The following is a 23,049-nucleotide window of genomic DNA, read 5'->3' as shown; positions in this document are numbered from 1 at the left end:
AAAAATGGAAATGCCACTTTTCTGAGTCACCCGCCATTGAAAATTGCTTCTTTACAGATGCGATATTGTTAAAGGGGCAGAGATATAAAATAATGAGATCAGCACATGAACTTTTATCATAACTCTCAATTTCCTCCACCCAAGGAGAGAAGATATGGCTTTCCTGGAAAGGAGGATGGGGTATGCCCCTTTTGATGCCTCAACCCCCACATGCACTTGGAAGGAACAAACTTGCAAAATTCACGTACGATTTGAGTTTTGAGAACAGCCCTCATCATTAGCTGTGCATGCATGGATTTTGAGGGATTTGAAGCACAAGGAAGCTGACTACATTCCAATCTTGTTTGCCTCTTTTTAACTTACACTTTTAACCAAGCCACCCACTTGCCTGTATTTGTCTCTCTGGCCTCCATCTCAAAGAATCAGTGAAGCCTCTTCAACCACGTAGTCCATCCTATTATGTATATCGAGGAATGGAAACAAGACAGATGGACATCTTCAAATCCAAAACCACTAGTTCACCTCATTTAATCTTCATATATATGGTTGGAAATTGCAAAATTTGAGTTTATTATCTCCAAGAGGATAAGGGCACACAGCCAGAGACACTACACCATTCAATTTCTCACTGAATAGTTCCCATTTCACCGGGTTTGATGGTTTTTATCTTCAAGATAATGTTTCTTATTAATTATTACTTATTAAATATGAAATGTATTTCTTGGGCTCCAAGACTGCTAGGCTTGCTCAGCAAGGCTCGAAGGCCACTTAGGTGCTTGTAGTGGGTTGGGCCCAATTGTAGAAGCCCAACAACTTCTAGCCCGAACGTATCGTTTAGTTGACCCTTACCAAATGTGATACAAAATTAGGGTTTTGCTTCGGGTCCGGCAATGGATGATGGTAGTAACAATTGGAAGGAATACAGGGTGCTTCATTGCCATTTTAATGAGCTCTTCGTTCCTATTAAACGACACCGTTTCTGACCTTCTGGTTTTCTATCTTCTTTCTCCGTTTCGTCTTCTGCAAGTGAAAAATGCTGGGTTTGGGCTTCATAGTATTCTCAATTCTTGTAAGACAGATCCTTTTTCTTTTTTTTGGGTATAATAAATGTAGGATTCCTAAACTAAAATGAAAAACAATTCCTCATACTTCTCTTAAGTTAATTAATATTTTCAATAATATCACTTATTGAATACTAAGCATCATCTTTTAACTTTTTGAATACATTCGCTTTAACTCAATCTTTAAATTTAAAAAACTTAAAGTTTGATCGCCATCCTCTACAAGTTTTATTATTTAGAATACGTTTGAGAGTGATTTTAGAAAATGTTTCTAGAATTTCTAACACTTGAATGATGAAAATTTTCGAGTATTAAAAATATTAAAAACATTTCCTATAATCACTACCAAACGGGATCTTAGTGAAACTTGATATTTATGCGTTTGCTTTTACCATAAAACATTGGATTATTTGTCAATACAATTACAACTTATCATTTGTAAAATCTTCGGATTATCTTTCTTAAGCCCTTCTTCAATTAAAATTCTGTTCTTCTTGCTTTTTTTTGAGCCAATGTTCAACTTTTATTTTTTAAGAATTGTGCATCTATACTCACAATCGACTTACCTAATTTTGGATTATATAATTTGTAACTTTTAGTTAATACTTCTCACTTTTATCATCAAATTTTTTTCTACACTTTTCTAGTATATGGGAATAAACAATACACCAAGTAAAAAAGAAACATCTTACACTTGTTCAAAGTCATTTCCTTCTTTGGGATTAGTTCAAAGTCATTCATCCGTTCATATTTTAGTATCTACAATTTCATTTGCTTGACATGATCATCTTCTTTGCACAATTTTTGTAGAGTATCCCATGCACACTTTGTTGTTTTTGTCGTTGAGATTTTCACAAATATAGATTTATCTACGGTTTAGAATATTATAGAATGCTTCATAATCTTTCTTTTGGGGGATCATTGAATAAATTTCTTTGCTCTTATAATAGCACCTCAAATAAAATAATTCTTTTGAATTAGTCACTTTGTTGTAACCATTTTTTTTAGTGGGATCTAAATAAGACCCGATTATTGAAATTATTGCTTGTAAATTTCAATTAAGTTACCATTTGTAATCTCATTTCATCAACATAATTGCAATTTTCTTAATATTATGCATATTCTTTGTATTGAAGTTCTAATCTTCCAATGTTGCACCTTTCTTGATCTTTTAACTCTAATACCACATATTGGAATACTTTCGGTATTGATAATCATTCTATTTAAAAAATGATATTTTATTTTATTCAACTCATTAATCAACATATGTAATAACAAGTCTCTATTTATAATAAATTTATCATTTGAAAGTACTATTAATTTATAATTAGACTTAAAGTCTTAAATAATATAAAAAACCTAAATAAATAATAATTTTTAATATTTCTCAAACTTCTAAAATTTTAGGTTATATTTGATTTTTGAAAAATTTGAGGGAAAATAGAAGATAAAAAAATAGAGAGAAAAATTAGAAAGAAAGAGAAAGTGAAAAAAAATAAAAAAAAGGATTTAAAGTTAATAAATTATTTTTATATCATGATTTTAATTTATTTAAATTTTTTGATATAAAGATTAAATAATAATTTTAAAATATTGAAGTTTCTAATTAATTTAAATTATATTTAATTTTCTTTTATGTTTTCACAAACTAAGGAAAAAATTATTTTCCTTCATATATTTATTTTCATTTCTTGATATTTTTTATGAATCAAATGTAACCTTAAAAATTATAACTCCGGAGTAATGTTTTCAACATTAGAAGAAATATTATTTTCATATTTTGTCTTCATTCGCTTGTCTGCATAGATGCCGCTGGCCAAACTGGCAGTCACATTGAAGTGTTTGAAATAAATATTATCATATTACGAGGAAAATTACTTGGTCTTAAATATTAATTACACGCACAGCTCACTTGTAGCAAAATGGGTTGTCGATTGCTAAAAATGCTTTTTAATGTTTCTCTGGCTTAAGAAAATAGCAGCATTATTCTTTAATTATTCTGTTTCCCAACAATTACGGATTCCTTTTAGAATTCGACCATTGGAGGTCAACGTTGTGAAATGATATAAAATCTTGTGTTGAATCCTTCTGCCATGTTCTGGTCCTTGGTTTTCTTTCTCGTTGATAAGTCTCCTACCCGTTTCAGCTGAGCATGGGGAATTGCTAGCTGCTGTTGCAAAGTCATGGAGTTAACGTAAACGTAATCATATGAGATGTACATACGAGACTTGGTTTGAAAGGAAGGCATATTTAATGTTTCGAGGTTATCATGATGATGATTGTTTATTTTTTATTTCCTTGAATGCCGGCAGTTTGCAGCGAAAAATCCGCAATTATCAGCATTTCTTCATATTTTGGGGAGATGATCCATTTCAATGATTCAATACAGCTTCTCCTCAGATTTAAAATAAAAAGATGGTAGTTGAAACTTGAGCATCAAGGTATAAACTAATGCTAGAATTATTATATAAGGTCAAATGCCAGTTTCATGCAGTAGCCCTGGCTACTTGTCCTTGAATTTTCTCTGTGTGAAGAGAGCCATGGCCACCTCTTTCTGTGATTTACCAACTTCAATTACTACCAATATCCTATCCTCCCTTCTTTGCTTCATTTTCCTCCCATGTGTTTACTCAGTTTCCTTCCAAATATCTCGCTTTGGCCGTGATGGAAACATCCTCTATGAAGGAGATGCAGTACCTTCTGTTGGAGCCATTGAATTCAACAAAGTGAATTACCTATGCCGTGTTGGTCGTGCCATTTATGCTGAGAGAGTGCGGCTCTGGGACTCTAACACAGGAAAGCTCTCCGACTTTTCTACTCATTTCTCCTTCATCATTGACACCCGGGGTGCCACGAACTATGGTCATGGGTTGGCGTTCTTTCTCGCTCCCGTCGGTTTTCAGATCCCACCCAACTCAGACGGTGGATTTTTAGGCCTATTTAACACCACAACCAGTTTCTCATCTCAGAATCAAATTATTGCTGTTGAGTTCGACTCTTACTCAAATGAAGAGTGGGATCCTCCATTCGAGCATGTGGGTATCAATAACAACTCGATTGCTTCAGTTACGTCCACTAGATGGAATGCTAGCTTTCACAGTGGAGATACTGCTGATACTTGGATTACCTACAATGCTACTACTAAGAATTTGACTGTGTTCTGGAGCTATGAAGCAAATCCTGTTTTGCAAAGGAATTTGCAGCCTTTCTTACCGAATTGACTTGATGGATGTTTTACCTGAGTGGGTCACCATTGGGTTTTCAGCTGCTACAGGTCAGTATGGTGAGCGACATACGCTTCTGTCATGGGAGTTCAATTCAAGTTTGGATATAAAAGAGGCAAGCGAAAAGAATGCAAAAAGGGTTAGGATAATAATTGGTGTAACAGTTTCTGCTGGGGTTTTCATAGCTGTTGGGATCATAGCTTTTGTGAAATTATGGAGGCAGAAGCAGATGAGAAGGGAAACAGCGGAGACAACCAACTTAACATCGATGAATGATGATCTAGAAAGAGGGGCAGGACCGAGAAGGTTTTCTTACGGAGATCTAGTTTCGGCTACGAACAACTTCTCAGAGGAGAGGAAGTTGGGAGAAGGAGGATTTGGAGGCGTTTACAAGGGGTACATAATGGATTTAGATATGGCAGTTGCAGTGAAGAAAATCTCCAGGGGGTCTAAACAAGGGAAAAAAGAATACATTACAGAGGTGAAGATCATAAGCCGGTTGAGACACCGAAATCTAGTGCAACTCATTGGTTGGTGCCATGATCGAGGTGAGTTCCTGCTTGTCTACGAGTTCATGCCCAATGGCAGCCTCGATTTTCACCTCTTTGGAAAAAAGGCTCCTCTCTCCTGGGCCGTGAGATACAAGATAGCTCTTGGCGTGGCTTCTGCCTTACTTTACCTTCATGAAGAGTGGGAGCAATGTGTAGTCCACCGGGATATAAAATCAAGCAATATAATGCTTGATTCCAGTTTTAGTGTCAAGCTTGGTGACTTTGGGCTTGCCCGACTCATGGACCATGAGCTCGGTCCCCAAACAACTGGGTTAGCCGGAACGTTGGGCTACTTGGCACCGGAGTACATAAACACAGGTAAAGCTAGTAAAGAGTCGGATGTTTTTAGCTTCGGAGTTGTTGCCTTAGAAATTGCCACTGGTAGAAAGGCAAGGGATCCTATGAAAGACACATCTGACATGGGTTTGGTGGAGTGGGTATGGAATCTGTATGGAACAGGGCACATTCTTTCAGCTGTTGATGAGAAACTGCATACAGATTTTGACGCCAAGCAAGTGGAGTGTTTGATGATTGTTGGACTGTGGTGTGCTCACCCTGATCGTAGCCTGAGGGCATCAATAAGGCAAGCAATTCAAGCTCTTAAGTTTGAGGCAGTCATGCCAAATCTCCCACCAAAGATGCCTGTTCCCATGTATTATGTGCCTACGCCGGCAGTAAGCTCTGGTGAACCTTTTATAACTAACTCAAGCTTTGAAGAGGGTCGTTAAACAACTAAACCAATATCTCAGTTTGTAATGGTATGTGGGCTATCTAATTTGTCTATGTTTATATTGAAGTTCTTATGTTGTTGTATTCAGCTATTTACCTGGTGCTTGGTTTCACAGACTCTAAAACACACAGAAGCTAGTCTCCTGTCTCCCTTACTTTCATGGATTAGACCAAACCAATTGTCTTACACACATTCACGCAGATCTCTGCCAGTTGGCATGGATTCTGTCAAACTACTATTAGCTACCGTCCATGTGTCACAAACCCAAGAATCCCATATGATCAGGACCTGTACATATTTTTTTCTTTAAAAAGGAGGAAAGGCATTGACTGGCAAAAAATTCAGCTCTTTCCTCGGCAGGCAAGACAGGGAAACATCTTCTAGACTTCATATCTACTCTTAACCGGCCAAGAAAGCTCCAGAGTCAATCTTCTCTGGACCCTTTGGTGCTTATATTTGTCTTCTTTGTGGATTAGCTTGACATAAATATGAATTAATTTTATTGTTTATATTATGTTAGCCTTTTCTCCTCCCTGCATGAATGCTTCGGTGTCCTTGCTGCTAGTATCTCACCTTTGTAAAATTTAATCATGAACTGATGCTAAGAGCTTAAGAAAACCTTCACAAGATTGGTGTAGGCTGGAGCAAGGTAGATCTAGTGGGTTTGCTAATTTATATTGAGAAGGACAAGGACTCAGACTCGGTGAATTCGTTTGTGTGGCTTAATTTTATATTTTCAATGTGAAAATTAGGGAGTGGTGGACTCCTTTGCATAAATGAAAGTTTTTACATTAAGGTGTAGAGATAATAATAATTGCTATCTATATTACCCCATAAAATCTAGGGATGATGATGAGACTGATTTTTTGAGTACACGTTTCACTTCATTCCAATTAGGATGAATTTGAAAAAATGACAAACAAATTGGAGAAAATTTTATAACCCAAGTACTATTTAGGATGGGTTCCAATGTTATATAATTAATTAATTAAATTAAATAATTTTTTATTTGATATAATATATAATTATAAAGAAACAAAGTTATATCCGAATTTGATCTAATTAGTCTTTTTAAAAATCTCAAATTCATTGGACTGGAGCGAGATAGGCACTTGAAAAAAGTAACCAAACCAATACCATCCCTATACCAATCATACATACTTGCCCAAGAACAAGGCCTGCCTAAATTTTTAGCATATGGGCATGGACAATAATTGAAAGGCCGGCCGAAAGATCAAAGCCAGATTAGGTAATTTTGTCAGAGATGAAACCCGTTAAATTTGAAAAAAAATCCATTTAAAAAAAAAAATTAAGTCATATTAAAATAAATGAAATAGGTCATGATTGAAATGAACCCACTTTGTTTCCATCCTTACACACAAAGACTAATGATACTTAAACTGGTATGTTGGCCCATATTTGATTTGGTGGGTGTCATGTTTAAGCCTCAGGATTCAGTCCTAATCTTATGTTGGTTGGCTTCGCTATCTGGTAAGGATGCTGAAATGTCATAATTCTTGTGAGAAAACGTTTAAGGGATCTTTTGTAATGTGCCAGATCGAGCTCTGTTACACTTTAGAATATTGTAAGCTGGTTCTGGACCGTGGTCAGAGCAGGTTAAAACTAGTGTTCAGCTTCTGTAGCTGCGGGAAAATGATAGATCGTGAAATCCATATGGCTATTTGATTATTGGTTTCTTCATACATATATATATATACTGATATAATATGTTCATAGATTGATACATGAATTTTCTGATCTACATTCATATTCTAATGGTATTTATTAAATTCATTATAAATTCGTTTAAGTTCTCTGGAATTTCTTGTGATAGTGTCATTCTACGGAAGTTAATTGGGGAATGAGCTGGGAGAGTACTTGGTGTGATGTTCAAGGTGAAATTGCAGTGGGTTGGTTGTTGGTTTTGTCTTGACCTAGTCTAAGTTATGAGACATGGGAAATAATTATCCAACCAAATTGCATTTCTTTACATGTACCAAACACTTTCCTATTAGCTTCTTCCAGCCGGCCGTGGCCCAAACAGTGAAGTAGTTTGATCCTTAATAATTTAGAAAGTCCTCTCACTATACCATCCAACGCAGTATCACATTATTTTATACACATAATTGTTTGATTTTTGGACCGTATTATTTGGGGACTTACCAAATCACATGAAAATTCACTTATATACCCATGTCCTATTGCTAACCCCTTCCTTAGAAATTACGTTTCATTTTTTTGTAGTTCGCTTTGTCAACCATGAGAATGACGTTCCATAAATGGGCCAAACAGAAAGAATCAATTTGGAACCGAAGAAATAAAAGAACACTAACTTTATTTTAATTTTCAATTAAATCTACAATTAAAATATGCACCAAATTTAAACCAAAAACAACAAAATAATTAAAATTTCATAAAAAAAAATTAGTCAAAGAGAATATCAATCTAAAGTCTCTATCAATTCAACTTAAAAGAATAACCTACCATGGATGTAACATGGAAATTCACGAGATATAAAGAACTAGTTTCACCCATTCAACCTTGGTTGCAAAAGTCATCTTCAATCGAAATTGGTAAGAGAGGCAAGTTCATGCAAGTAATTTATGACCAATCTTTACATAGAAAATGCTCAAATGAATTTTCTAGTCATATGTCTCATATAAAATGAAGTAAATCATATGCTCAAATGTGTAAATAGTATAATAATGAATATTTTGATTGACTTTTGTTCTATTGAATCCTTCAAAGTACTTGTCTATCAATACACCTCATGTTTTAACCCTTTATAAAATGATGTTAAATTATCAATTAATTCAATTTTTTATAATAAACTGATGACTTAAATTGATCATTATTTATAACTTAAATTAGTTTAACAAATATTATAGAAATGTTGGAATTGGCGTAGAAGTTGTGTTGGAATTGTTAACAATTAAATTATATATTTTTAATAAAATAGTGTAATTGAATTTGAACAAAAAAAAGTTGAATCAAAATATAAAAATTTAAAGTAAATCATATGCTCAAATGTGTAAATAGTATAATAATGAATATTTTGACCGACTTTTGTTCTATAGAATCCTTCAAAGTACTCGTTTATCAATACACCTCAGGCTTAACTCTTTATAAAATGATGTTTTCTTTTTTTGAAATAATGATAAATCTTATTAATGAGAAGAAATAGAAACATCAAAGGCTAAGATAGCTCCTAATAGAGGTGAAGCATCCCGCCAAAAACTTGGACTAGCAAAAGAGCTTGCTGCTTTTGCAAGAGCATCAACAGTAGCATTAGCTTGCCTTTTCACATGACATAGAGTAAAACTTTGATCTAGAAATAGAGATCTACAGTCTTGAATAAGCATGCCAAATTCAGACCTATCAAGAGCTTTAGAGTAAAATGCATCATAAACACCTTTAACATCCAATTCTACTATAACATTTGAAACACGCAGCTCCAATAGCCATCTTGCAGCTTCACGTAACCCCAAAGCTTCAGCCTCCTTAGGAGAACTCACACCATTAACAACCTTAGAGTAGCAACCAATAATAGAGCCGAATTCATTTCGTAGAATCATACCCAGCCCGATGGTTTGATGTTCTGAGAAAATCGTTGCATCCACATTACATTTCAACATTCTCGGGGAAGGTTTACTCCATTTGACTTGAGTGTTAGCATTTCCATTAGAAAGCTTTTGATCAGAACCCAATCTTGCATCTAACCAATCTTTTAGGAACGATAAGCTAGCATAGACTGTTTGAGTAGGATATGAGGCACTATTATTCCATAAGAAGGAGTTTCTCTACCTCTATATACCCCAAATGATAGACCCAACACGCCCCACCACTTCTTTATCAACATTAGTGAGGAGCATGAAAAACCAGTCAAGAAAAGAAGAGACACCATTAACTGAGGGAATCAAGTCAACTTGTAACCAACATGAAAGAGCAAACGGACATGAGAGAAAAAGATGCATTAAATCCTCCTCATATCCTCCACAGAGTACACACGTATCAGTCACAGGCATGCCTCGTGCACAGAGAGCAGACCTGGTAGGTAGACATCCTTTACAAGCACGCCATAGACATAATTTTGTCTTTGGTGGGATAGACAAATCCCATAGCATATTCCATGCTACAGGCCGTGAAGGCAAATTACCATGCAAGGAAAGCCATCTCGCTATACGATACCCTGATTTCACCATGTAGTTTCCATGATTGTCCCAATGCCAAATGAGCAAATCAGGTGGAGACTTCGAGCTCAAAGGAATACTAGCAATGGCTTGAGCATCCCTAGGTGAAAATATCCCCCTAAGTAATTCCACATCCCACTCCTTACAGCTGTGGATCCAGAGATCATGAACTTTTAAGTGAGCTAAGTCATGAATAATAGGAGTTTCAACTTTAAAGTTTTCCGCATCCCTAAGCCAAGGGTTGTTCCACACATCAATACTACAACCATCTCCAATTCTCCACCTACTACCTTTTAAGAGAATAGCTCGAGAACTCCATAGCCCTTTCCAAGTAAAACTTGGATTATGGCTTAGACGGGTTGAAAGAAAATCCCCAGAACAGTAATATCTAGCTTTGAGGAGTCTAGCAATAAGAGAATCTGGTTTAGTGATCAAGTTCCATCCTTGTTTGCCTAGCATGGCTAGGTTGAAATCACAGAGATTACGAAAACCCAGTCCACTTTTTTTTTTTTTGAAGGCATAATTTATCCTAATTGAGCCAATTAATACGCCTTCCTCCATCAGACTTCGGGCCTCACTAGAAAGAGTTCATCATTTTTTTGTAGCTCTTCACTTAGAGAAATAGGCAATGAAAAAGTGCTCATACAATATGAAGGAATAGCCTGACCAACTACCTTGATCAAGATTTCCTTACCTGCATGAGAGAGCAACTTACTCTGTCATCCTTGTAAATGCCGCCACAATCTATCACGGAGAAAACCAAACACAACTCTTTTACTCTTGCCAATCAAAGAGAGAAGCCCAAGATATCTTCTAGTGTTAAGAGGAGTGGAAACGCCAAGAATATTAGAGATAAAATCTCTATCCAAAGAGGAGACATTTCTGCTAAAAAAATACCTGATTTTTGAAAATTAATAGCTTGTCCCGAATTAGATTCATACTTAGCAAAAATAGTGTGCATGGTTGAACTCTCTACTGCATCAACTCTAAAGAAAAAGAAACTATCATCGGCAAATAAAAGATGTGAGATCCTAGGAGCACCTCTACAAATCCTACAACCATGAATAGCACCCCGCCTCTCTACCTACTTAATGAGGGAAGACAAACCTTCTGCACAAATAATAAATAAATATGGCAACAGAGGGTTTCCTTGTCTTAGCCCGTGCCCAGGAGAAAATGGCCCAACTAGCTCACCATTCACAGAGACAGAATAGGAAACAGTAAAGACACACAACATTATCCACTCCACCCACTTAGAATCAAAGCCCATTCTCAACATGATAGCTTTGAGATAGTCCCAACGTATTCTATCATAAGCCTTGTTGATGTCAATTTTGAGAGCCACATCCCCAACCTTGCCATGAGTTTTTCTTTTCATGTAATGAATAATCTCAAAGGCAACTATCACATTGTTTGTGATAGCCCTACCAGGAGCAAAAGCTGATTGAGATTCATCAATTAAAATAGGAGGGAAAACTTTTAATTGATTGGCCAAAACTTTTGCTAAAATTTTGTAAAGGACATTACAGAGAGCAATAGGCCAAAGATCCCTCATGGAGACAAGATTATCATTTTTTGGAATCAAAACAATGATAGTCTCATTTAAAGAAGCTGAAAACTCATTGTTGTTTAATCAGGAAGAGCAAGCATGAAAAATATCATTGCCAATAAGAGACCAAAAATGCTGAAAGAAAGCAGGGTTGAAACCATCCGGTCCCGATGACTTGTCAGGATGCATTTGTTAAACTGCAATGGAGAATTCTTCAAAAGAAAAAGGAGATAGCAAGTTTGCATTATGAGCCACAGTTACCCTACTGTCCACATAGCTCAAATTCGGCAGAGAAATATTTCTTTCCATAGCAAAAGGAGTTTTAAAATATGATAAGGCCACCCGACACAGATTAGGTTGATCCTCTCACCAGGTCCCCATGTCATCCTGCAGTTTATTAATTTTATTGGCTCTTTTCCTTGCACTAGCCACTGCATGAAAATAGCGTGTATTCATGTCTCTCCTCTGCAACCAATGACTTTTTGCCCCCTGTTTCTAGAAAAACTCTTCTTGCATAAGAACATTAGATAAAAAAGTTTTATAAGCTTTTAAAACTTGACTGTCCATAGGCCAATCCTTGTCCCTATATTGCTCAATACACCTTTTGTAATGAGATATTTTATTCTTGAACTTGAAAGCATGTTCTCGGTCCCACTCTTTTAAAGCAAAAGAGCAAGTATGAATTTTGTCTATCAGGCTCACAACATGAGGAGATCTCCATGCATTTGACACTACAAAATCTAGTCCATCCTTCTTGAGCCATCCATTCTCAAACCGAAACTTGTGTTTATAAACACAAGAAAACTTGTCCACCGTAATCAACTCAATTGGGGAGTGATCAGAGATAGGAGCTACTAAATTATTTAGCTTTGCATTAGAAAAAAGATTAAGCCAAGATACATTTACTAAAGCCTGATCAAGACGCTCCTCAACCCAGTGACTTGACCCACGACCACTTTCCCAAGTGAAAAGATACCCCTTGAGAGGAAGATATTGAAGTTGACGGTCTGAAAGAGCTTCACAAAAACCTCTAATTAACCATGGAGGATGTGGGACACTGCCTTTTTTTTCTTCATTACAGACAATATCATTAAAGTCACCCAAATAGCACCATGGAAGAGAGGAAGCAGAATAGAGAGACCGAAGAAGATTCCAAGACAAATGTCTTTGGCTTCGATCTAAGAAACCATAGAAACCAGTAACTCTCCACCGAAGACCATCCTCCTTTGAGACTTCCATATCTATATGTGATTGAGAGTAACTCAACAAAGAAAACATCCCTGCCTTCCTCCAAAGAAAAGCCAAACCCCCTCATCGTCCCACACGATCAACATAGAAAGCACCTTCAAAACCCAGCTTAGACTTCAACTTCTCAACTTGTGCTGAATGTACAAGAGTTTCAATAAGAAAAATAAAATCAGGCTTGCGAGATTTGTTGATCTCACATAGAGCAAGAACTGTTTGAGGGTTGCCCAGCCCTTGACAGTTCCAACTAATGCCTATCATGGCTGTTGGAAGGCCTGGTTACTAGGTCCTGCCAATGAAATGTCAGTAGTGGAGCTTGTTTCCAGCACCTTGTTAGCAGCCCCTGCAACTTGACTCACAGTGGCCCGTTCTCTAGAATCAATAGCCATGCTATCTGAATGGCCAGAAAAAAATAGCTCAGCCCTTCTGCGTTTTTTATCCTCCACAATCTCCAGCCCATTTTCCTTAAAGCCCATGTTATCACCTCCTGAAGTAATCACGTGACCATCTGCATGAGAGGAACCAGTTGGCTTGGTAGTGCACGTGGGAAAAGTTTGTAATCCATGCAATATTTGCGGCAACCTGTTAGCAGTTTGAAAATCCTTGATCCCACCAGACTCGGAGCTGATTACTCATTGAATGGAAAAATCAAATCCGTATCCTGATCCCATAACAATATTACCATACCCGGAATCGTCTGCATGCGTAGAATTCTCCATTGTTTCTCGCAACCATCGCTATCTACCATATTCAAAACCTCTTCTCATTGGAACACAAAGATCTGGACTCCATTCTCTTTTGATCTCACCATCAGTTATAGAGAAAAACTTATCACAAAATTTTTCTGAATGCCCTAGCATGCCACACAGATAACAGAAAGTGTTCAACCGTTCATATTTGAATTGAACCAAGGACCACTCCCCCTGAGGTTTTCGAATTCTCTTCCACCTTTTTAATGGCTGTCTCACATCCAGAAGAACTCTGATACGCATGAAATTTCTCCACAGGCCAACATTGTTATTTATATCGTAGTCAACAAATTTTCCAATAAAGTTGCCAAGTTGCTTACCAACATTAAGAGACATAAACCACTAGAATATCATATACTTGAATCCAAAACAAAACATGAAATAAAGGTATAGCAGTTGGAATTGCACCTTGTTTTAGATGGTGGAGAATGAGTAGGTGGTTGTTAAAAGTCCATGGACCTCCCTTAAGAACTCTCTTCAAATCAACAATATGGAAAAATTGGAAAAGGAAAAGCTGTTTGTTGATTTCTTTGATATAGATACCTTTTCTGGGTCTCCAAACACTGGCAAGACGATGTTTCATAGCATTAAAATTGATCATCCGATTAGTGAGAAACCTTCCAATGAGACATAGATCAAAAGACTGAGTAGTGCTCCCATCCTCACCCGTATCGAGAACAAGTTCCTCCTCCTCATCAACTGAGAGTGAGAGATTTTCCAGTCGAGAATCCATAATAGAAGCAAGCACAACCTTCATAGAAAGAAACAAATGGTAGGAGAAAAAGGCAGAAACTCTCACAAGGGGAGAGACAAATCGAAAACTCTCACAAAAGGAGAGACAAATCGATGTTAAATTATCAATTAATTCAATTTTTTTTAATAAACTGAGGACTTAAATTGATCATTATTTATAATTTAAATTAGTTTAACAAATATTATAGAAATGTTGGAATTGGCGTAGAAGTTGTGTTGGAATTGTTAACAATTAAATTGCATATTTAATAAAATAGTGTAATTGAATTTGAACAAAAAAAAGTTGAATCAAAATATACAAATTTAAAATTTATTATTTTTTAAATATAAATGAAAAAATAAAAAAGAAACAGGGTTTAGGTATATTTAGTAATTATTTTCAAAAATATTTTTCTATTTAATAGAAAAAATAGAAAACATGTTTGGTAATCAAAAAGTATTTTTTATTTTATTTTTAAAAACGATGTTTCAGATAATATCTTTTAGTTATTTTATATTATTTTTACTTATTTTTCAAGACCTATTTTAAAGAATAATTATTCAAACATGTCGGATGATTAATTAGACATAAAAATTATTTTTAAAACATATTTAAAAATATTTTAGGTTTCTAAACAGACTTTTTTTTTATAAAATAATTTTTAAAAACTATTTTTTTTTAAAAAAAAAAACTTAAAAACAATTACCAAATAGGCCATTTTTATACTTTCCCGTCGTATTTCCTACCAAATTTGCCTTATTCTTCTTGGTCTTTTCCATTATTTCTTCATACGGTGTTTTTTGTTTTAAAGAAAATTTCAAGTAAATTTTAATAAACACTAATATTTAAAGATAAAGAATTGAATTATTAAGTTGTTTGTTTGAATACTTCTTATTTTTTATTTAAAAAAATATAAAATGATAATAGCTGCATATAAATTTTTAGACTTGACTTAAAAAAAAAACAAATAATTTCAAAAGCTGTTTAAGAATTATAATGTTCTACATAGATGTTACAATTTTTACTTTTATAACAAAAAATGGAAATTTTTATTTGAAAAATAAAAAATAATAGTACTTTCTATATAAAATAGAGGAATTTGTAGAAACTTAAAAGATTAAAAAATTCAAGCTATTCAATTTTTTTTTCTTATATTAAATTTTAAGGTTTGAAAAGGTAATTTTTAAAGGTATATGGTAAGTTTTGTATAAAAATTCTCTCTTTTTATTTAATAATTTTTATTTTTAAAATAAAAATAAAAAACTTTATTTGGCAAGTGTTTTTAAAACTGTTCTAAAAAATAGATTTTGATAGCAGGTTTTAAAAACTATTGTACTATATTTTGTAAAAAAAAGAAAACCTATTTGGAAATTTAAAATAATTTTAATTTATTTGTTATATTTTTAAATATATTTTAAAGATAATTTGTATTTATTGTATTTTATTTTTAATCATTTCTTATATTTATATAATTATTTTAAAAATAATTTTTAAAAAATAAATAAAAACAGTTAAAAGATATTTTATCAAAACATCATATTTTCTTTACATGTACCAAACACTTTCCTATTAGCTTCTTCCAGCCGGCCGTGGCCCAAACTGTTAAGTAGTTTGATCCTTAATAATTTAGAAAGTCCTGTAACTATACCATCCAACGCAGTATTACATTATTTTATACACATAATTGTTTGATTTTTGGACCGTATTATATGGGGACTTACCAAATCACATGAAAATTCACTTATATACCCATCTCCTATTGCTAACCCCTTCCTTAGAAATTACGCTTTCATTTTTTTGTAGTTCGTTTTGTCAACCATGAGAATGACGTTCCATAAATGGGCCAAACTGAAAGAATCAAATGCAAAGATATGCAGGTCCCAGTGTTTTTCATTTGAGCCAAGTACAAGTTTACATCTATTATATCCTGCCTATCACTGTCATTGAAGATTTCAGTTTATTTCTCCTTTCCCAATATTCCACATTCATGATGGGTATAGCAAGATTCATGGTCCCATACCCGATTATTTTTAAGGGTTTTTATTGTATTATTTAAGATCTCTATCAATTCAACTTCCTGCCAACCATGTCCGGATTACTTTACCACTATATTTGAATGTCGTACACGTTCATCCTGTGGAAATTTGCTATTTGGTCATTTCCATTTTTCCCGGCTTACCAATTGTGGCCAATCGGTAGTTTTTTAACATCAGCCCTCCGGTTGATCGGGCAATTAAACTGATCAGAAGTTCCAAACAATTTGAATGTGCTTTCCAGCAATGGCAGTTTTATTCAAAGGACCACTAGATTTCCTAAAAATATTGCTTGACTTGCAAGACTCAATAGTACAGAGATTTCATGAAGGAAACAGTAAGGAAACTCAGACAGTTGGAACAAAGAGCAGTAATGTCAACCTACACATGAATCCCCATGGAATTAGTGCTTATTATCACACCATCATCACAAGCTATGTCTCCTTGGAACAGTACGGATTTTGTGATAGCCATCTTCTTGTTTTAAATTCCTTCTGTCACCCCAGTTTCATTCGACATCTCCTGTTTCAATCAAGGTATTCATGTACCATACCATGGAGGTGCTAGTGCTACAGACAACACAATCCAAATAAATGGAAGCCGTTTTGATAAGAACCTCACTTGCCAAGCAGTCTACAGAGAACCAGTGCATCTGTGGGATAAGGCCACAGGAAAGTTTACTGACTTCAACACTAGTTTCTCCTTTGCTGTAGACTCTCATGTTGAGTTCCTTCCTGGTGATGGACTTTCTTTCTTCCTTGTCCCAAATGGTTCCGATATCCTTCCTGGTCCAAATGATGGTCCACTTAACTTGACGAAAAATCAGACTGTTGCCTTGGAGATTGTTGATCTTCCCAACTACTGGGACCCGAGTATGCAGCCTGTGGGGATAAATAACAAGTCTGTCAGGGTTGTGAAATATGTGAGATGCTTCATCAGTGATACAAAAAGAGCTAGTGTGTCAATCATTTTTAGCGCCAGTACTGAACTTCTATGTATCTTTTTGATTCATGATGCTTACCCTGATTTTAGTGGAAACTCGACCCTTTGTAGAGTAGTTGATCTGAGAGCATACTTGCCAGAATGGGTCATTGTTGGATTCTCAGCCGTAGTGAGGGAGTCTGAGTCAGTCCAGATACATAGCATTTATTCATGGCAATTCTATTCAAGCTTAAAAGTTGTTGAAGCTGAAAAAACAGGGGCAGGATCTTTAGGAGGTCTTCCAAGTTCAAGCATCGCCGGCTGCAAAAAGAGAAGGAAGCTCAATCTGGCTGCGAAATCAGCGATTGCTGGTTGTGTTCTCATTGGTGGTGCTTGTTTTCTGATTGGTGGATATATTTTGCTACGGTTGAGGTCACATAAAAAGACAGACAGAGGAAGACAGAATAATGTTGTAGCGGACGACAATGTGGTCATGGATAGCCCTACAGATGATGAACTCGAAAAGGGAACCGGCCCAAAGAGGTTCTCTTATAGTGAACTGGAGAATGCTACTGTTGGAAACAGGGGAGGTTAACACACCAAGCAACAGAGAACAGAGATATGCTGCTACTGATCTGATCTTTTTATTTGATCATAAGGCTGAATTTATACAGATTGTGTAACAGATATGACCTAAAAAAAAGCATCAAATTAAGCCACTTGTTGAACAAACAACTACCTCCTACAAAATAGCATCAGAATTTAACTTAAAAGCAAAAAACATAAAAATAGCAACAGCAAAAACAGAAACATAAAAATAGCTTCAGCATTCTAGTAATCTTGTTGACTTCAATTGCATGTGGTTGACGATTTCAGCCTTTCCCTCAGCAGCTACTAAGGCATAACTCTCAACACTCCTCCTTGACTTAGGAGCTGCAAACTCCAAGTCTTTCTCGTAGAAACTCAAATCTTATTTTAGGAAGAGCTTTAGTCAGAATATCTGCATTCTGACTTTCTGTATTGCAGTAGACTAGTTGTATATCTCCTTCTTTCTGTACTTCCCTCAGAAAATACAATTTAATCTTGAAGTGCTTTGTTTTACCATGAAACACTGGATCATTTGCAATAGATATGGTGGCCTGGTTGTCTACAAACACCTTTGTACTCACTTCTTGCTTCATATCCAAATCTGTCAGCAACTTTCTAAGCCATAAGGCTTGATTTACAGTTGCAACAACATCAATATACTTTGCCTCAGCTGTGGATTGAGCCACGACTTCTTGCTTCCTTGAACTCCATGAAAAAACACCAGAACCAAAGCTAAAACAATAGCCTGAAGTACTTCTCATATCGTCAACACAACCAGCCCAATCACTATCAGAAAATCCATGAAAATTGAAACTTTGAACTTGACTGAACTTTATGCCATAATCCACAGTGCCTTTAACATATCTTATCACACGCTTTGCTGCCTGGAAATGAATTTCACTAGCACAATGCATGTATCTCGAAAGTAGACTTACAACATGCATTATATCGGGTCTTGTTGCAGTCAAGTACATTAAGCATCCAATCATGCTTCGATAAAGTCCTTAATCTACCTTTTCAGCATCGTCCTCCTTACAGAACTTCTCTTTCTGGTTCATAGGGGTAGATGTAGATTTGCATTCCTCCATTTTGAATTTCTTTGGCATATTTTTGTTGGCAGATGAAAATCTCATTCTGCTTCTGGTGTACTTCCATTCCCAAGAAGTAAGACATCTCACCTAGGTCTGTTATCTCAAAGACCTGCTCCATTTCAGCCTTGAATTTGTTCACAAACCTTGCATTACTTCCTGTTACAAGCAAATCATCAACATATAGAGAAACAATTAATATATCTTCTTCAATCTTCTTAATGTAGAGTGTAAATTCACTCAAGCTCTTGTGAAAGCCTAAAGTTAGCAGGTGAGTGTCAATCCTGCTGTACCAGGCTCTAGGGGCTTGTCTTAACCCATACAAGGCCTTCTTAAGAAGGTATACTTTTTCTTCTTTTCCTTTGATAGCAAAACCTTCTGGTTGTTCGACAAAAATCTCTTCCTCTAGGTAGCCATTCAAAAATGCTGACTTCACATCTAGTTGATAAATCTTCCATTTTCTTTGAGCTACAAGAGCCAACAACATCCTGATTGTATCTAAACGAGCTACTGGTGCAAAGGTTTCTGAAAAGTCAACACCAAACATTTGTGCATACCCTTTGACAACCAGCCTTGCTTTATGTTTGTTTATAGAACCATCAGAGTTGAGTTTGGTTCTGTAAACCCACTTAACCCCAATAGGTTTTTTGTGTGAAGGTCTATCTACTAGCTCCCAAGTGTTGTTCTTGTCAATCATATTTAGCTCCTCCTGCATTGCAACCCTCCATCTTTTATTTTCAACAGCTTCAACAAACCCTGCAGGTTCAAGAACAGCTATATTACACCTTTGATAAATATCAAAAAGTGTCCTGAAACCTCTAACTGGAAGTTCATCAACATCTTCATCAATATTTTGCTGATTCTGCTCATCCCAGCTCCATTTCTCCGTTTCCAAAAACTTAACATCTCTGCTTACCACAATTTTATTATTTTGTGGCAAGTAGATTTTGTAAGCTTTTGAGGTGCTGCTGTATCCAATGAAAATTCCTGGTTTTGACTTTTTATCTAACTTGTCTCTTTTCACCTGAGGAACATAAGAGAAACACAAGCAACCAAAGGTCTTTAAATTCATTAGCATAGGCTTATAACCAAACCAGGCCTCAAAAGGTGTCTGTTTCTGCAATGCTTTTGTTGGTAGTCTATTTAGCAAAAATACTGCTGTATTTGCAGCTTCAGCCCAGAAACTTTTTGGCAGCTCTTTCTCATGCAAAAGACATCTTGTCATCTCCATTATTGTTCTATTTTTTTCTTTCCACCACCCCATTTTGTTGTGGGGTGTATGGTGCAGTGAGCGGTCATCTATGCCTGCATCTTCACAAAATTTGTTGAATTTTTCTGAAGTATATTCTGTACCATTATCCGACCTTATAACCTTGATTCTGTATTCACTTTGATTTTCAACCATGGCTTTATATCTCAAAAACACATTAGCAACCTTAGATTTGTAAGTGAGAAAATAAATCCAACAAAATCTTGTGAAGTCATCAATAAATGCAATATAGTACTTACTCTCTTTCAAAGATGGTGTCTTTTGAGGTCCACTAACATCTGTGTGAACCAATTGTAGTTTCTGTGTTGATTTCCATGCTGCTTTTTGAGGAAAAGGAAGTCTTGTTTGCTTCCCATATTGACAGGCTGCACATATAGGAAGTTCTTCTTCCAAATCAGGGAGTCCTTCTACAATCTGATTCTTCTTCATGTAGAGCACGACATTGTGGTGGAAATGCCCTAATCTTTTATGCCAAAGCATTGTATTGTTCTCATGTTGTGCAGCAGCAATTTGCTCATCTTCTAACATATTCAAGGCAAAACTTTTGCCTTTCATTTTTATGTTGAACACCTCTCTGCCTTCAGCATCCTTGATTATGCAATTTTTGTCTTCAAAACAAACTTTAAACCCTTTCTCAACAAGCTGTCCAACACTTAGCAGATTTTGGTCAATGTCAGGCACAAACAAAACATCAGAAATGAGCTTTAAACCTATTAGGCTTTCAATAGCTACTGTTCCTTTACCTTTTACTGGAATATACTCACCATTTCCAATTCTGACTTTGGAAATAGCTGTCCTATCAATCTCCCTAAAGAGATCTTGATCATATGTCATGTGGTTTGTGCAACCACTGTCCACGAGCCAGCTTTCAGAGGTGCTTCCGTTTGCAAAACATGTTGCTGAAAATAGTTGCTCCTCCTGGTATTGTTCAGCTGCTACATTGGTTTCTCCCTGCTGTTGTTGAGTTCTACAGATCCTTTCTATGTGTCCCTGTCTACCACATTTGTTGCATTTCACATCTGGTTTCCACCAACATTTTTGTTGAGGATGATTTGTTTTCTTGCAATGAGGACAGGGTGGATAGGTTCCAGTTTTTTTATTGTTGTTGTTGCTTGGCTTATTGTTGTTCTTTTTGTTCTTCCTCCTTTTTGTGTTGCCTTCATTGGTCTGTGTCTTTGCTTGAAAAGCTCCTTCTACAGAACTTCCTTGCCTCATGAGTCTTCTTTGTTCCAAAGCTTGTAAAGCATTTAGTAGTTCTGCCAAGGTGATACTTGACAAATCTTTTGTGTTTTCCAAAGAAGAAATTGTAGCTTCATATTTTTCAGGAAGTGTGACAAATTTTTTTGGAACAACTCTTTCATCAGAAAACTCTTTACCTAGCAACCTCACCTTGTTTGCTATGGTAAGAAGTTGTTCTGCATAATCTTTTATGGTTTGAGACTCCTTCATCCTCACCATTTCAAATTCTCGAATCAGATTCATCACCTACATATTTCTGACTCTTTCATTGCCTTGATATTCTTCCCGTAGATGCTTCCAGATTTCTGCAGCAGATTCAAGTTGCATGATTCTGGTGAGAATTAATGGTGAGACTGCAGAAAATAAGCAAGCCTTGGCCTTAGCCTTCCTCGTCTTTTTCTCCTTATGGTTTTTCATCTGTGCCACAGTTGGATTGGCTCCAAGTGGAGAAATTTCATAATCTTCCTCTATTGCTTCCCAGACATCAAGAGCCTGTAGATGAACAGTCATCCTGACAGCCCAAGTTTGGTAATTTTCTCCATTGAAGACTGGTGGTGCTGCTGTGAAGCTTGCTTCTTCCATTTCTGCAAGGTTTTCAGAAGGTTTTCAGATACAGGTTTGGTATACGGTGTTTAGGCTCACACACCTCACTGGTCCCTCAAGACAAAAATGCTCTGATACCAATCAAATGGCTTCGCTGACGAAGGGAAGCTTGGGCAGGGAGGATTTGGAGATGTCTACAGAGGCGTGTTGAGTGATTTGAACTTACACGTTGCCGTTAAGAGGATCTCCAAAAATCCAGACAAGGAAGAAAAGAGTACAAGTCGGAGGTGACGATAATAAGCAGATTGAGGCATAGAAATTTAGTGCAGCTCATGGGTTGGTGCCATGAAAGAGGCGAATTCCTTCTCGTCTATGAGTTTATGCACAATGGCAGCCTCGATTATAATCTCTTCCATGGGAAAAGCATACTCTCATGGGAAGTGAGGTAAAAGATAGCACTTGGCTTGGGCTCTGCATTGTTATACCTGCATGAAGATTCGGAACAGTGCGTGGTGCATAGAGATATTAAATTCAGCAATGTAATGTTGGATACAAATTTCAACACCAAGCTTGGAGACTTCGGCCTAGCACGGCTTGTAGATCATGCCCAAGGTCGGTACACCACAGGGTTGGCTGGTACTTTTGGCTACATGGCACCAGAGTGCATTAGAACTGGAAAGGCTAGCAAGGAATCAGATATATTCAGCTTTGGAGTGGTGGCTCTGGAAATTGCATGTGGCAGGAGAGCAGTGGAACCTGAGATGGATGAGCGGCAGGTAGTGCTGGTACCATGGGTGTGGGAGCTCTATGGAAAAGAAAGCCTTGTTGATCCTGTGGATCAGAGACTGTGTGGGGACTTTGATGGGAAACAAATAGAGCGTTTGATGATTGTGGGATTGTGGTGCGCTCACCCTGATCACACTCTGAGGCCTTCTATAAGGCAAGCAATGCAGGTTCTCAATTTTGAGGTGGGGATGCCAAATCTTCCAATGAAGATGCCTGTTGCCACCTATATTTATGAGCCTAACTCCTGGATTTGCACTACTAGTGAGCCTTCCATGACATTTTCCGGCGCCAATGTGGGTCGCTGAATAATTGGTGATTCTTCCACTAGATTTCTGAGATTCATTTTCTTACAGTGTAATTCTTATTATCATGTTCAATAGAAGGAAAAAATTATGTATAGTTGCTAATGATTCATGCACAAGTATTTGATTTTTTACTAGAAAGGCAGCGTGATATATATATTGTATGCATGAAAGAAAGAAAGGAATTTAAACCAGAAAGAAGGCCAAGAAGTTGAGGTTCTTGCTTGTAGGTTGTGGTTTTAGGTCA

General features: G+C 36.3%; 1 protein-coding gene and 1 pseudogene across 1 annotated transcript; both read left to right on the top strand.

Annotated features, from left to right (window-relative positions):
- The first annotated feature begins 3,538 nt into the window (after positions 1-3,538).
- Positions 3,539-5,591, top strand: LOC132254029 (L-type lectin-domain containing receptor kinase IX.1-like). The gene is given in 2 exon segments (XM_059737734.1): positions 3,539-4,248; positions 4,250-5,591. Coding segments are annotated over 2 exon segments (2,025 nt in total). The 3' UTR covers positions 5,565-5,591.
- Positions 5,592-16,311: 10,720 nt separating this feature from the next.
- LOC100247387 (L-type lectin-domain containing receptor kinase IX.1-like) lies at positions 16,312-22,805 on the top strand (annotated as a pseudogene).
- Positions 22,806-23,049: the final 244 nt, after the last annotated feature.

This window comes from Vitis vinifera, chromosome 7 (assembly GCF_030704535.1).
Source record: "Vitis vinifera cultivar Pinot Noir 40024 chromosome 7, ASM3070453v1".
NCBI classification, from domain to species: Eukaryota; Viridiplantae; Streptophyta; class Magnoliopsida; order Vitales; family Vitaceae; genus Vitis; species Vitis vinifera.
Note: the sequence above shows the minus strand (reverse complement) of the source record. Positions and strands in the feature narration are given on the sequence as shown.